General features: G+C 33.5%; 1 protein-coding gene across 9 annotated transcripts in view; it reads left to right on the top strand.

The window, feature by feature from the left end:
- The window catches only part of Klhl13 (kelch like family member 13), a 181854-nt gene that overhangs the window by 128091 nt on the left and 37477 nt on the right, over window positions 1-16286 (top strand). For all 9 annotated transcript variants that reach the window (XM_040284680.2, XM_040284640.2, XM_005319397.3 and 6 more), the window contains one exon: window positions 10609-10750. In XM_040284680.2, coding sequence (XP_040140614.1) covers window positions 10637-10750 — 114 coding nt within the window. In that variant the 5' untranslated portion in view covers window positions 10609-10636. The remainder of the gene's footprint in view (window positions 1-10608; window positions 10751-16286) is intronic.

Consider the following 16286-nt stretch of genomic DNA (forward strand, 5'->3'; position numbering starts at 1 on the left):
CAGTCATTTTATAGTCAAATCTATAAATATAACCATAATATGTAAAGCTATGCCATAATGTGTGTGAAATTTGTAATCATAACCAAATCAAAGTAACTATTAGTAGACACTAGACCTCTGGTAGAGGCAGTGGGAGTGGAGAGAAGGTGAAGCATAAAAACATTCTAGAGAGATGTAGTATTTAAATGTTGAAGCTGGGTGCAGTGGTGCACTCTTGTAATCCCAGTGGCTCTGGAGGCTGAGGTAAGAGGGTTGCAAGTTTAAAGCCAGCCTCAGCAACTCAGTGAGGCCCTAAGAAACTCAGTGAGACCCTGTTTCTAAATAAAATTCAAAAAATGGGCTAGGGATGTGGCTCAGTAGTTGAGTGCCCCTGAGTTCAATCCCTAGTACCCCAAAAAACTTGATTAGATATGAGAGATAGGGAAGAAGCAGTGGTCAAAAATGACATGTATTTTGATGATAGCAATTACTTTTTAGAATCCAAAGTATTTGGGCTGGGGTTGCAGCTCAGGGGTCAAATGCTTGCTCACATGCATGAGACACTGGGTTCAATCCTCAGTACCACATAAAAATAAATAAATAAAATAAAGGTATTGTGCCCTTCTACAACTAAAAATATTTTAAAAAAAAAAAAAAAGAAACCGAAATATTCTGTGTATGGCTCTCTTGAATGTATGATGTCAAGATACATTCAAGATTCCTGAAATTTGTTTTGGCTGACCAAGCTTCCAGAAATGGCCATTAAGAAAGATGTAGTCAAATTCATTCCCCTGTAGAATATCTTAAGCCTATGAAAAGATTGGATTTGAAGGATTTAAAAATGATTTTTACTTCAAGAAATAGCTCATGGAGATGAGTGCAGCAGACTTTAGAGTAGCATCTTCCAACTAGCTGGGCAGACTTTTAACACCTCAACTCCCTGATATTCTTGCCTACTGAGTGACTCTTGCCTTCCTTTGTCTGCTTTTCACCTCCACTCAGAGTCAGGAATTATAATTTAGGTGTGCAACAATGGTTTAAAGGTCTATGTTGAAGGAAGGAAAGAAATGCTTCTTTCTCAGACAAATTTGGGTTATACATAATTATTTCTTCACAACTCATAGATTGCTTTTTCAAAACACATACACATACAATCTGAAATGTTCCAATTATCTTTTATTTGAAATTTCCACTTAAATTACCAAGGAATTTGAATGTTTGATGCATACTATAATATCTCCTCAAAAGGATATGATGGTCTATATATATGATGTTATTTCTACTAATAAACTAGAGTCCATGGTATTCCTTAAAAAATATCTTACTCTCAAAGAAATAAACTCCTCAGTGATTTATAATTTGCATCTTTCTTTCACCCCATACATACACCAGTCTGGCTTCCAGGAAAACACTACAAATTTTATTAAGAATTTTTAATATAGGTAATCAAATGAAGTCATGACACAAAAATAATTTGCCCAACTGACTCCTTTCCTTAGAATTAATGCACTATGGACAAAGACTTAAAGTGTTTTTACAGAACAGTTTTTGTTATTCACATTAACACAATTGTCTTTGGCTAGATTATGAAATTACTTTGTGATCTAGAACTGAGCCTTATAGTAATCTTCATTAAAATAGTTTCTTAGGAGTCTTATAAAATGGTGGGTGCTAAAGGCATTTTAGGAGAAAAATCCAGTACCATTTCTAGAGTTAAAGACTGAATTTATACTGTTGAAGTATGATCACTGTATGTGGATAGATGAGTGGACTGTAAGTGACAGTAAGGATTTTTTTTTTAATTTCTTAACAAAAAGCTTAAGGCCAGCAATATATATGTTTCTTTCTGGAGAGCATAGTTCAGAGGGATAATTTCAAGTTTATAACAAAAGTTTCATGAAAAAATACCCTTTAATGGTAAGACAGATATGCAAAAAAAGAGAAATAATTTTAACATGAAAAATGATAACAGATTCTTTGCTTCCATAAACCCCATAAGTGAGATGAACTTGAGAGAACTATTCTAAGTGTGATTCCCAAACTTATGAGGTTGACATCCTGTCTTCCATGTTTTTTATATTATTCATCCTTGTTTTTAAAATACTGTCTGTTGTATTAAAACATATGATTGGTTTGATACTGAAATTTTTCTGTATTCATTGATATAATTAGAGATGCCTCTGAGTTATTGCAAAATCAAGGCTGAACTTTTTTATATTTATTGTGGGTTTGAATACATAAAGTCAGTGGGACTCTAAGAGCTGCCAATTATGTTTATTAAAACATGGAGTGCAATGGTTATTATGTTGTAAGACTGACTCCCTTTTGTGTGTGTGTGTGTGTGTGTGTGTTTGTGTGTGTGTGTGTGTGTGTGTGTGTTTATGTTTAAAAGAGAAATAAACATTCCCATAAGACCTGGTCATGAATTATTGATTTTGTGAAGTTGAGTATAACTAGAAAATTCAGAAAAGGATAGGATTTTCACCATGTTTTTTAAAGTACTTGATTAATGCTTTTCCTTTCCCAAGTGGGATTTGTCCCAGTGATTACTAATTGGTTTTGGGTGTATAGAATCTGCCTTTATTATAAACTTGAAAATTGGATAACTTGGATGTTTGAATATTTAATAAACTGAAATTTTAGGCAGGTGAAACCTAATTTGTTCATAACATGACTTTCAATTTAAATGCACTATAGCATAATAGTGACATTTCAGAGTTGGTAAGCTACAGATAATGGGAGTAAAATGACACCTTAGTTAACAAATCATCCGGAATCAAAGCTTAGCCTGGGTGTTGGAGGGATTGAAATGCATATTCCAGTTTCTTCATTCTGGGATTGAAGAAGGAGAAGGCAAGCTCATTGCTGCAAGTATAGCCAGACTTCTCAATGGGCAGGCATGCTGTTAGCAGTAGGGTGGAGCATTCAGGTAGAGGGCTAATGTGCAGCCAGAGGATTATGACTATTTCCTCTGTGCATTGAGAGAGGGACTGTTGACAGTGATGGAAGTGCATACTTCCTCTCAACCTACATCACATCACCATTTTTCTCCACATAGCAGCATTTCTAATTTCAATGAATATAGAAAAATTTCAGTATCAAATCAATCATATGGTTTTAATACAACAGCCAGTATTTTTATATAACTTTATTTTATTTATTTATATGTGGTGCTGAGGATTGAACCCAGGGCCTTGCATGTGTGAGGCCAACACTCTACCGCTGAGCCATAATCCCAGCCCCAACAACCAGTATTTTTAAAACAAAGCACTATTGCTTGTACACTTCCTTATCTTATGTGGCTTCTTAAGGACAAGGAAAGCTTTGACTGGGATTTTTTTTTTTTGCATAGTAATTATGGAAACAATATTCAGTGTTCTTTCTTTTTTCTTACTCTTTTATTTCTGCTTAAGGAAATAGACTGATTCTTATATATATCTCTTCAAAAATTTTTAATGTTTTATTGCTGTCTATTTCCCTACTTACCATCCACTTACTTATTCATCCAACTACCATTTACCCATCTGCCTGTCTACCTATCTTGTTTTCACCAGAATATTACAAGAAATGTGATAGTGAAAAAATAATACATAAATTAGGCTTCCTAAATAGAAGAATTATTTGGTCAAGATGTGTGAGACTTTATATGGTTTAAGTAGAATCTGGATTTTAAAAGATGAAGGGAAAACTGAAGTCTTGAAATATAGTAAGTAGAGGGAACAAACATTAATTTTAAAGTTTTTCAAGGACAGGATTGAGTTATTCAGTGCAAATGCTTTTTGGTTTGGATAATTAACTTTCATCCTGTTATAGTTATCTAATGGAGTATCATTTGTCATTCCATTTGTCTAGCCCAATTCCCTCATCTGTGTCATAGTGCTATTTATGTGATCATGATGGTTGGCATTGGAATTCAGAATCTGTTCTTTTAAATGTTGATATCAGTAATGTGAAATTCTCCCTAAATTTGATCTGAGTTATATTTTAGGACATTCTATCTCTTCACTCCATATGCATTGATAGAAATTTTTAGCATTGGCATTGTTTTTATGGAAATGGATGGAGTAGTAAAAGTGGATAATTTTAATATTTATTTTTAAAATATATTTTTACTTTTTATTGTTTGAGGTAGTGTCTTACTATTATGCCTAGCTGATCTTGAACTCCTAGACTCAAGCAATCCTGCCTCAGTCTCCCAAGTAGCTGGGATTTCAGGCATGTTCTACTGTGCCCAGCCTAAAATATATTTTCCTTTTTAAATAAGATATAGTAATTGTACATATTTATGTGATTCAGTGTGTGTGTGTGTGTATGTATATATATGTATATATATGATGTGTCTTGATTGCATTTGGGTAATTGACATATCTCCTACCTCAGACATTTATCATTTCTTTGTGTTAGGAACATTCAAAATCCTCTCTCTACTAGCTACTTCGAAACACTCAGTTTATTCTTGTCAACCACAGTTACCCTAGTGAATTGTACCCAATTACTATTAATAATCCTCTTCTCTGACACACAAAGCAGGTGATTTTAGACTGAATTAATTAAACTAGAAAAATTACTTGCCTCTAACAGAATGAATCTCTTAGATATCCTTCTTGTATTTATAAATTAAGCATTGAAACAGGAATTGCTTTATAGTTTCTACTCTCTGCTGTTTTTAATTTTTATGTTTTGTGCATTGGTAACAATGTGGTTCTGGGTTCAGAAGAGGGTTCAAAATCAGACTCATAGTGAGGCCTTAAAATCTCTAAGCTTCAATTCCTTGTCTTTAGAATGGGGTTGTCATGAGGATTAAGTAGCATACTAGAACATGCCTGGCACAATGCCTGGTACATAGCAGGTGCTGGGTAAATGATCTTATTCCTATGTTAAAATGGACATGAGCTATTTATTAGTGTGATTCAATTTTAAATTTGACAGATATATAAGAAGTGTGTGCAATAGCTACTTTGGAAAATCATTTTATAGAATAATCTTATCACCTTGATCTTTTGTGGACTCTGGTATTGCTACAGCAGAAAAGAAAGCTTTAGGAAGATAGTAGCTATTTTATAAAATATTACTTATGCTAAAGGTTTCCATTAATGAAATCATTTCAGACAGAGAATAATCTAATTATATTTATGTCATTAAAAATACAAATAACCAACTAATGCTTTGTCTTTCTGGAATCCTTTTAGGCAAACACCTCATTAAGGAGATACACATTCTCTATAGTATCTTAAGCAGCAATTAATTTATGCTTTCTTAAGAGAGGTTCATATGATATTTGTAATATCTTTATATAATGATACCACAGATAATGCTTTAGTTGGAGGACAGATATTTTAATGCTCAAAGATTTAAAGGGTTTTTTCCATTTTTTTTCAATGAACATGACAAGCTTACACATTAACCCATTTCAAGAGTTGGAAATTCTGTGTCTGATTTTTATTTAAAATATTCCTATAATTTTTCATAACAGAAGCTGAGTGTGTGTGTGTGTGTGTGTGTGTGTTTGTGCAAACTCTTATGATCTAACATTCAAATTTCATTTGGGAGGGGTGATGAAGGACAGTAGAAAAGTTATTAATATCTTTAGAATTCAATGATGTATGCATAGTTTGAATTTATCTGAAAAACAATGGAAATGATTTCTGTCATCTCAAGTTTTTAATTCATTTCTCAAGGGTAGAAGGAAATACCTTGACAGATTTAGCACTCAAATTCAAATGACTGTGTGAACAGGTGGCAAAATTTCTTCTCCACCTGCCATGCAACTTTATCTCAAGAAATGTTTCATTTAGCAAATGCTGCTGCTAGCAGACAGTTCTCTGTTTCAGAGCAGAAAAACAAATGGAGGGGGAGTACTTCTTTGAAGAAAACCTTTTTCTTGATTTTCTTTTTAAATTGTGAGTGTGAGAAATATGTTTTCTATTTTCTTGGGGTATGGGTGGTGGAAAGCATGAGTGAGTTCCTTGATTAACCCACCTGTTTTGTAGTATTGTTAAACCATTCCTGGCTTTATTTGTTTTGTTTGTTGCTGTTGCTCTTTTTGTATACCAAAGCACTGATAGTAACTTTCAGGTGTGATAATTATATTAACCTGGGAGCTTAAAATATTTGTATAATAATTTTAGATACTAACTCAGGAGACCCTATTCTTTTGTTACAGTGAAATCGTGTTATTAGAAGACATTGTTAGACTTAACCTCTGTAAGGAAATGGTGGCAAGCAAAAGGATGCACTGAGGAACCAATTGGTAACTAAATAGAAAAAAGATAAAGATGTTGTTCGTATACTTTTGCATTTTTACTTTTCTCTGATTCATTTATTTGGTGTGAGCTAGAAGCTAATGTGCCAACGCATGAGTTGGCATACACAGCCTCTACTAAGAAAAGTTATGTTTCCCTGTATTTTTGAAACTAATAATTTCAAGAAGCACTAAAATTTAGTTTCCCTGTCCTTCCCAATGAAATTTGACCTGACCTGCCTTTCTGTATAACATATATTGGTGTTAGTTCTGGATATAGTAGATTTGGGAAGATTTTGCTTGGGGCATTGGGAGATTATTTGGACTTGGACTCAAATGTAATTAAGAGGCACTCTTCCCTTCCTTATTTGACAAATTAATTTGCTATAGTAAATTATAAGAATGTATCATTCTTTATAGAATCACTAACAAATTAAACTTCTACATAACTATTTTTTGTAGAAAATATATTTGAAACAGATTGACAGAGCACTCTCACTGTGACCCACATGCCAGGACATGGATGCAGCATAAAATCCTTCAATGTCATGAAGTTTGCTATAAAAATAAAAAATTTTAAAAAAGATTTGTCCATTAGGTAATTTTAAAATTTTCTTTTCAAATATCCGTTTGGATGAACATTCCATGTAGACAGTAGTGGCTTAATATATGTCTGCACTAGAAATTTGAAAGAATGTCTTCTGCTCTGCTCTGATAATTTTATAGGTTTAAAGATAGCATCTTTGTTTTAATTTGCATATTCTAGAATACTGATGAAGTTGAACCATTTTTTTGTTAACCATTTGTACTTCATGTTTGCGAATTGTGTGCTCATATCATTTACATATATTTCTCTTGGGGTAATTGTTAAAATATGTAAATTCTGAGGCAAGATTACAATGTTGGCATCGTTTTCTTAACGAACGACAGTTGCTTAAAATGTTTTTCCCTTTCAAACAACAATGCAAAGAAATGCCATAGCCTGTGATTGCAGTTCTGGGGGTGCCTCTATGTGTAACCTAATGCTCTTCAAAAAAAGTTATTATTTTCTCTGAGTAAGCACAGTTGACTGATGCATGCACATTTTTGTGAAAGATTATTTTGTGCTCTGGGGTTGGTCATTCTTTGAAAATAGCATGTGTCCAATGGATAGGAGTGTCTGGCAGACATGTGCAGACTTTAATGTTGTTGGAAGAAAGAGAAATTTAATTTTTAGAAAGAAAATCGATGAACATAGTCTTTCCCCTGAATAATTTTGTAGTGTTGATGAAATGGGAGTATTGGGGCAGGATTCACTACATTCTAAACTTCATATTGATCCAAATAACAATTGTTTTAAGCAGAATCAATAAATCATTGTTTTTACATGAGCTTATATAAAATGAAAGCTTTGCTACATAATTGTCTTATAAACTTAAAAGCCATTATCTGCTTATTTACTGTAAACACTTGATCTTTCAATTGATGGATATGAGGACAGCACAGGTACTCTATTTGGTAGCCATGGGAGAATTAGTGGTAATTAATAACACTACTGTGTTTTTGTATTGCTAACATCACTACAGTCAGAGGACTGTGGAATTGTTTAAAACATGAAATTGATTGAGAAATATTTCATGAGGTACTCAGTCTCTCTATATCAAGGTTTCTCATCCTTAGCACTGTTGATATTTTTTCCTGAGAATATCTTTGATGTACAGAACTGTCCTGTGTGCTATAAAATGTTTAGTAGGATCCCAAGAGATGACAGTAATTGCGTGCCCCTCTCCCAGTTGCTATAATGAAAAACGCCTCAAGACATAGCTGAATGTATGTGTGGAAGGGCCAGCAAAATGCCTTTTACTCCTCCTTCCTTCATTGATAACCACTGGCCTGTATGTTGTTTCTAATCATATGAATTGAAATAAAAATAAGATTTTCTTTTTAAATGTTTTTTTTGTTTTGTTTTGGTTCATGGAATTACTCAGATAATCATTCCTTTAAGCATAGTCTGATATAATTGTGGCCTGAGGTTACAGAGAGGTGTTGCCTCTTTGCAATGTTGAGGAACAATGCTCTTCACATCTAGTCAATAAACTTAATGAAAAGGAGATGGAAGGGAATATTGAATCTGCTAAGAAGGTTGACATGTCATGTACTGTTACTGATGCAGAAATAATAGGGAGTGTTTTGAATGTTAAAAAGTCAAAAGATACTGACAAAAAGTCATAAAGAAGATGAATTTACTGAAGGCTTCTTCAGCTTTTGAAGTAATTAATTAGAAAGCCAGCTACATTATATTGCCAAGAAAGGGCTGCATTTTTACATTCTGCTTTTCAATTTTAAGAGCAAGAGACAAATGATAAGTAAACAAGTTGTTATCTATAGTTTATTCAGAAAAGCAATTTCTAGGATATGTCATGAGGGCAATGTTGTTTCAGCTTTACCCCATCCCTTTTACATCTGCAGTTTTATAAAAATGATAATTGATAGTCATTTAAGCACGGCATGATAAAGAAATGTCTTTGGAATGATCCACAGAAATGAGATTCTATATTCATTCAGAAGACATATATTAAGCTTCTCATGCCTGGCTCTGTGTAGAAAATACAGATCCTAATAAAAGAGTCTCCTTGAATATCCTATTAAAATAATTCCCAATGAATAGAAATCTTCTGATTAGAGATACTACTTACCATCAATCTATTTTTTTACTTTTCCAATTGATTCTGTAATTTTAAATGTCTGTCCACAAAAGCCATTGAGAAGTATCTGTGATGATATGTATAATATATATCATATATATATAATTTAATTTTTAAAGCTATTTCTGAAACTCTGGTGGAAGGCTGTATCTGTTTTCTTTTATGCTTATTAAAATCTTATTTAAATTATTTTTTATTAAATATCCATGAATGTTGAATAAAGCATGTTTATATATTATTGATTCATTTTGGTTACACTATGGTTCTAATATCATTTAGAAAAATCAATATTACCCTTAAGACCAGGATTTTTTGCGAAATATTGCAGGATTTAAAACCATTTAGTTGGTAGTCAGAATTCAAACAGGATTTTATATAAAATATGCTATTATCTTAAAGCTTTTTTCCTGTTAAAATTGATTAACTCAGTTTATAGTACTTTAGAAAAAGTACTTTTTAGTCCAATCTGTAGTCCAATCAGAAAAGCAAATAATTCAAAAATTTAGGAAATTACAGATAAATAGGAAAAGGTGAAGCAGAGTTAAATCCATTCTCCTTTTCCCCTACTGTCAATTTTAGTAGTCTGTATTATGAATGCACAAGCCAGTTCAGAGCTATGGCCTCTGTACTCTTAAGACTGGTGATCCAGAAACAGTTTTAGCTATCTATAACCTAAGGAAACCCAAGGCCTCTACTAAAGAAAAATGAAAGGCCATTCCATGATGGTCAATTTTTACTGTAACCTAAGTGGAGCTGTTTAATTATCAAATATACAGTCACATTCTTTAGGCAACTAAGCGAACTTCTCACTACAGTTTCTCTAACCCTTTCTTATGGCCTATGAGAAAATTGTTGTTATAATTCATATGTAATTTATATTGTGTTATTTTATTTTTCATTTCTTTGACAAGATGGATATGCTACTAGACCATAAGCCAAATAGTCCCATACTGAGAGATACTGCTAGAAAAAGATGTTATTTCATGTGTAAAATTTTGTTCAGTTGGTGTTGATTAGAACTGTTAATACCAGAAAGGGAAGCCATATATTAATATAGTTAATCTTTGACTTATATTAATGGGGGCTTTGGAGTTAGAATCAGACTAAACCTAGATTCAAATCCTGACTTGATCATTTTAATAACATTGTAATCTTAGATTGGTTACTTTAACCCACTTTTGCTTGTTATCATTATCGTATAAAAAGGAGATAGTAACAATACCTATTCTATCAGATTATTTTAAGAAATTAAATGAGCTCATATTTCTAAAATTTTTGGCAAGGATCTGACATGTAGTGACTGTTGGTACCTATTAGTTTTAATTTTCTAAAATTTCTAATTTCTAAAATTAGATGTTTTAAATTAACCTTAACTATAAATAATATAACTTCATGGCATTACTGTCTGGGCAGCAAAATATCAAAAGCAAATACTTTGGTAATAAAAAGTACATATGACTATGTTTCAAATGATCTTTTAAGTGACTTTTCAGTTCTTATCTATATTTTCTGCCCTTACAAAACATTTTATAAATATATATTTCTTATATGATACAGACTGATATGAGCCTTAAATACAGTGAAACAGACTTCAGCATATTCCATAGTAAGATCATTGGCAATAGTGACGTTTTTTCTAAGTAATTTCATTATTGTGAATTGTACACATTTTAATTTTTCTTTTCTGATTTAAAAACATTTCAGATCTCTTGTGGAAGAGGAAGACCAACACATGAAATTATCCCTTGGAAGCAGCGAAATGGGCCTCTCTTCCCATTTACAGTCTTCCAAGGCAGGAACCACTCGCATCTTTACCAGCAATACCCACAGTTCTGTGGTGTTACAGGTAATCTAAATTGCCCCTTTGGTAGTATTTACACATCTTTTAAACCAGGATTTGATGTTCAGTGTCAATAGTAGGGAATGTGGTGGGTGTGAAGGGACTGGGATGGAAGGTGTGTGGTAAATCTCTGTGTTTGCTCAGTTTTATTGTTATTTTTTTTTATTGTTGGTTGTTCAAAACATTACATAGTTCTTGATATATCATATTTCACATTTTGATTCAAGTGGGTTATGAACTCCCATTTTACCCCATATACAGCTTGCAGAATCACATCAGTTACACTTCCATTGATTTACATATTGATATACTCATGTCTGTTGTATTCTGCTGCCTTTCCTATCCTCTACTATCCCCCCCTCCCCTCCCCTCCCCTCTTCTCTCTCTACCCCCTCTACTGTAATTCATTCCTCCCCCTTGTATTATTTTTCCCTTTCCTGTTAATATAAAACTGTACTAAAAAAAAGCTTATTACTTAGGAAACACAAATACCCATCAGGGAGGGAAGGGTGGTTGTTTTTTTTTTTTTTTTTGTACTGGGGATTGGAGCCATGTTACTCTACTGCTGAGCTCATCTCTAGCCATTTTTATTTATTTATTTTGATTTTAAGACAGGGTCTTTTTAGGGCCTTGCTAAGGCTCTAACTTGTGATCCTCCTGCTTCAGCTTCCTGAGTCATTGGGATTATAGGCATGTGCCATTGCACCTGACAACCAGGGGAGAAATATTTTTTTGTGTGTGAAAAAAGGGAAAAAGAAACTTTATTGTTTTGCTAGCAAAGGAGAAACACAGGGAACTCCTGTCACAGAGGCTGTGATTCTGCCCATCAGGGGAACAGGGATCTTTTAAAAAGGTGATTCAAAGGCTACATTCCACAAGTTCTCTGTTGGAAGCTGTAATTCACTTGTTAATTTGGAAGATCTCCATATCTGAGATTTTCTGGAACCATCCCCAAAGTCTGAATTACTTTTGTCTTGTGGTGGGTGAGTGCTCAAGGATAGATAACTATGTCTAGGATGGGGAAGAAAGGTAATTCTGTTTTCCCTGAGATTAGGGAGCAGGAGAGATAGAGGAGGAGGAAGAGAAGATGAAGAAACATGTCCTTTATAAAATAAGTTGCAATGGCAGAACAGTAGGCTATATTTAGAGCATAAAGTGGACCAGTGCTATAATTTCTACATTGCATTTCTATGGAAAAATGGGCAGAGACATCTCCAAACTACTTCCTGCTGGGAGAGGGCAAAGTTGAGGAGAAGTCACCGGAAGTCCTTGTTCTCTATCAGGTGGGGCATGGACAGTTAAGGGTATTTAGCATCAGGGAAGTCCAAAGATCCATGATGAAAGTTGGTGGGGTGACTGGACAAGGCATACATAGGGCAGGGATCATGCTAGGACAACAATAAACACAACAGAAAAACATCACTATTTTGTAAACAACTAGCATCAAAACAATTAGTATCTCAGCCAGCCTCTGAAAACCATGAAGATAGTAACTCATTAAAGCTTAAGATGGGGTCCAGCATGCCACTGGTTTGAACACAAACTCCAGCAATCTGCAGCTATTTAAGGCTTTAGAAACATTAGCCAAGTTGTTAGAGATATGGATAACATTTAGTTTTTGTTAATGACACAGGTGTCCCCCTGAGCTGTAGTTAAGATATGTAATTTCACCTGATTTTTATAAAATAGCTTTTTCATTAGCATTTACCTCTATGTTTAGTAGTGGGATCCCTTTAACTGTTTTTTAGAGCTCTCTTGGTAAAGTTAGTTAGGGCTTGTGTGTGCCACACTGCAACTTTTAGACCAGTTTGAGGGATAAATATCAGGGCTAGATAATCATACCAGTGAAATATAGTTTGAGAGTTTATCTATGTAGCAAATGAAGCAAATTCATAAGTTTATGAGATCAGGTTCAGATTCACTCAGGAAAAACTTGTGACTCTAAATTTCTTTGTTGTAACAATTACATGGGAGAAATCTTGATGGAGGAATGTATACTTTCTTGATTAAAAAATAATTCCCAGAATTCATTGTGTGTGTGTGTGTGTGTGTGTGTGTGTGTGTGTGTGTGTGTGTACATAAAGGACATCTTGCTACATATCACTTTCTTTTTTTTATGGATTTATTTTCATGTGGTGCTGATGATTGAACCCAGAGCCTAACACGTGCTAGGCAAGCACTTTAACACTGAGCCACAACCCAGCCCACATATTACATTCTTGAAGAATATATTTGGCAACATTGACTCTCTATTACATAGCATTCTAAGTAAATATGACAAGGTCCCTACATTAAATTTTTTAGTTTCTCATTCATAACCTATTCTACTGACATCTTTGCCATAGTTCTAAAGATCATGTTTATTTGTTGTATAACTCCTATCAACAATAGTAGGTGTAGGAGTTGGAATGAAACCTGCTAGATGCAAACCCACTTAGAGATTTAAGAAGTAATAACTAACATGAAGACAGGGGATAGAAAACCAAAAGAACACAAACTCCAGCAATCTGCAGCTATTTAATGTAGTACTTCTGACCTTTGTAAACATTCACTGACTTCTATGAGCATCACTGAATTAAAGGACATTATAATACTGGATATCGATAAATGTATTTTAACTATAATTAAATTATATGTCTTCTCTGTTTATCAGATAAGGAAAATATATCTTTCTAAATTCACCTTTAAATGAAATTTCCCCATGTGGATTTCATGCACATCTGTATTTAAAAACTATTATAATAACAATTATAATAAACTATTATTATAAATATAATATATATTATAACGAGAGACAGTTTATACTTGCTGTGTTGCTTATACTTGTTGTGTTTAGTGCAATTTCTCTGGGCTTCATTTTTTTAGCTCCAAAATGTGGCTATTGCCTAGGACATTTCTACACTCCCTTCTAGTTCTGGTCTGGGAATCTATTGAAATCCTATTTTTCCAATATCCTAATTTCTTTTTTAATGGTACAAAAGAGTTGTAAAGAATAGTGAGGGGTTGGGGTTGTGGCTTAGCAGTAGAGTGCTTGCCTAGCATGTGCAAGGCCCTGGGTTTGATCCTCAGCACCACATAAAAATAAAATAAAGATATTGTGTCCATCTACAACTAAAAAAAAAAAGAATAGTGAGTTTCATTGTGACATATTAGTACATGCATATAGCATAATTGGAATAGTTGTTGGTTTTTAAGGTTACAGGAAAGGAGAATAAGGGGCCAAGCAGATAGGAAAAACATAAAAGGAAGAAGTGTTTTGCTATACTAATGTGGTCTTGCTAAATAAAAATTTAAAAATAATAGAAAAATAACAAACAGCCTTAACTTACCACTATACTTATGCGCTATGCATGATCATAATCATGTGTTCAAGCTAATTATTTTGGTCCTGCTAAATTTAAAAATTTAAACCAAATAATGACAGCTACTGTTCTACAGTGAATTTTACAGCAGTTATTCTCAAATTTTAGTGTATCCCAGAATCACAAAGGATTTTTAAAAATACCCAGAGCTCAGCCCAGGAATTTGCATTTCTAGCAAATTCCTAGATATTAAATAAGTTTCAGGAAAGTTATAGTCTTCTTTCAGTAGCCACAGGGAATTGGTTCCGGGGATCCCTGCAGATACCTAAATACTTAAATACTCAGGTTCCTTACATAAAATGGTGCAGTATTTGCATATGGCCTAGACGTATTCTGTTGAATAACTTAAATGATTTCCAAATTACTTATTAAGCCTAATATAATGTAAGTGGTATATAAATAGTTGTTATACTGTATTGTTTGAGAAAAAAGTTTGCTCAGTACAGATAGAATCATTGCATGCTTAACCACATTTTTTTTCCTCTGAGGGTGGTTAAACTCATAGATGAGGAACCCACAGAGCACAGGGAGGATAGCCTGTACTCTTATTCTACTGTTCTAAAAACATGGACCTATTTCACCAACAGAGATAGCCTCTTCTTCCCACCCCCTACACACACACACACACACACACACACACACACACACACAGACACACACACACACTCATATGTATTACAAATTATTGTTAAAAGGGAGAAACATTGGAAATAGATCAAATATCCATCAATAGGGGAACGATTATATGCATTATGTTGCACCAAACTATGCAATATTATGTAGTCACTAAAAAGAGTGAAATAGGTATATAGGTATTAAATGGAAGAATATAAGACATTAAATGGAAAAAAAGTAGTGGGGGAAATGTGGTATATTTATTTATCTATGCAGTAGAATGTGATTCAGCTATATTTTAAAAGTGTAGCATGATGCATGCTTCATGGATGAATCTTGTAAAGAGCATGCTAAGTAAAAGAGTCTAGTCACAAAAGTCCACAATTTCTGTTTCCATTTGTATGAAATAATCAGAATAGAGAAATCTATAGAAATACAAAATAGACTAGTGTGTGCTTAGGGTTAGGGAAACTGGAAGGATTTGTGTATAATAACAGAAGGGTACAGGACTTCTTTTTGAGATTATAAAAATATTCTTTTTGAGATTATGAAAATATTCTAAAGTTTACTGTGGAAATGGTTGCATGTATCTCTAAATTCACAAAACCATTGATTTAGAACATTTATGTGGGTGAATTGTGTTTTATATGAGTTATATGTCAATAAAACTAATTGAAAAAGTAATAGGGCAATGTATATTAAATAATCCTGACTAGACACACACACATATATATGTGCACGCACACACACATACACACATACACGAATGTGAGCTCATAACAAAAGGTCTCCAAACATTTGGGAGAATAGTGAAAGATATTACTTTTTGCTGTGCACAACTGCACATTGTTTAATTTATTCACAATGGAAATATTTTTCTATATAATTTTAAAAATAGAATGATTGACCAAAGTGTAGCTGGATCTTATAGCACTTGACTCTGTCACGGTTTCTCTCATTGGTCCAGGCTGGTGGTAAAAATGGTGATATTAAAATGACCTCAAAGTTTATATTACTTGAAAATGATCTTTCTGCAACTGAATTTTTTTTTGTTTTGTTATTTTCTGTAGTGTACAGAGCTAGTACTCTATATTTGCGGTTAGAAAACCTTGTATCTTTATTTTAAAGTCTATTAAAATTAAGTTCTCACAAACTGAATTTTTTAAGGCCAAAAACTAACAGGGAACCTTTTTGTATTTAATCTTAGGTATGTGGTTTTCAAGGGAATAAACCAGAGAAGTGTTTAATGTGTAAATGTTATCACCATTTTAAAATTAGCAATAACACAAACTACAGCTTGAAAGGGCTTTGAAAGTACTGTCAGAGGAACAGATCCATGGGGAGCAAGTGTTCTAAGAAGTCTTAGTTGATTACCCACTGCCTAACTGTAGTGAGCTCCACATGGGGTTCAGCCCAAACTGGAATTCTAATTGTCCCACTTACCAACTGGTTAGATGACTTGAAGAAGTCACATATCCTCTTTGGGCCAGCTTCTTTCTTTACAATCTGGGTGAGAGGTATGGAGAGTAAATGTCGTAATTTCTGGAAAGGAAAGTTTGCCTGAT

Source organism: Ictidomys tridecemlineatus, chromosome X (assembly GCF_052094955.1).
Source record: "Ictidomys tridecemlineatus isolate mIctTri1 chromosome X, mIctTri1.hap1, whole genome shotgun sequence".
Classification (NCBI taxonomy): Eukaryota; Metazoa; Chordata; class Mammalia; order Rodentia; family Sciuridae; genus Ictidomys; species Ictidomys tridecemlineatus.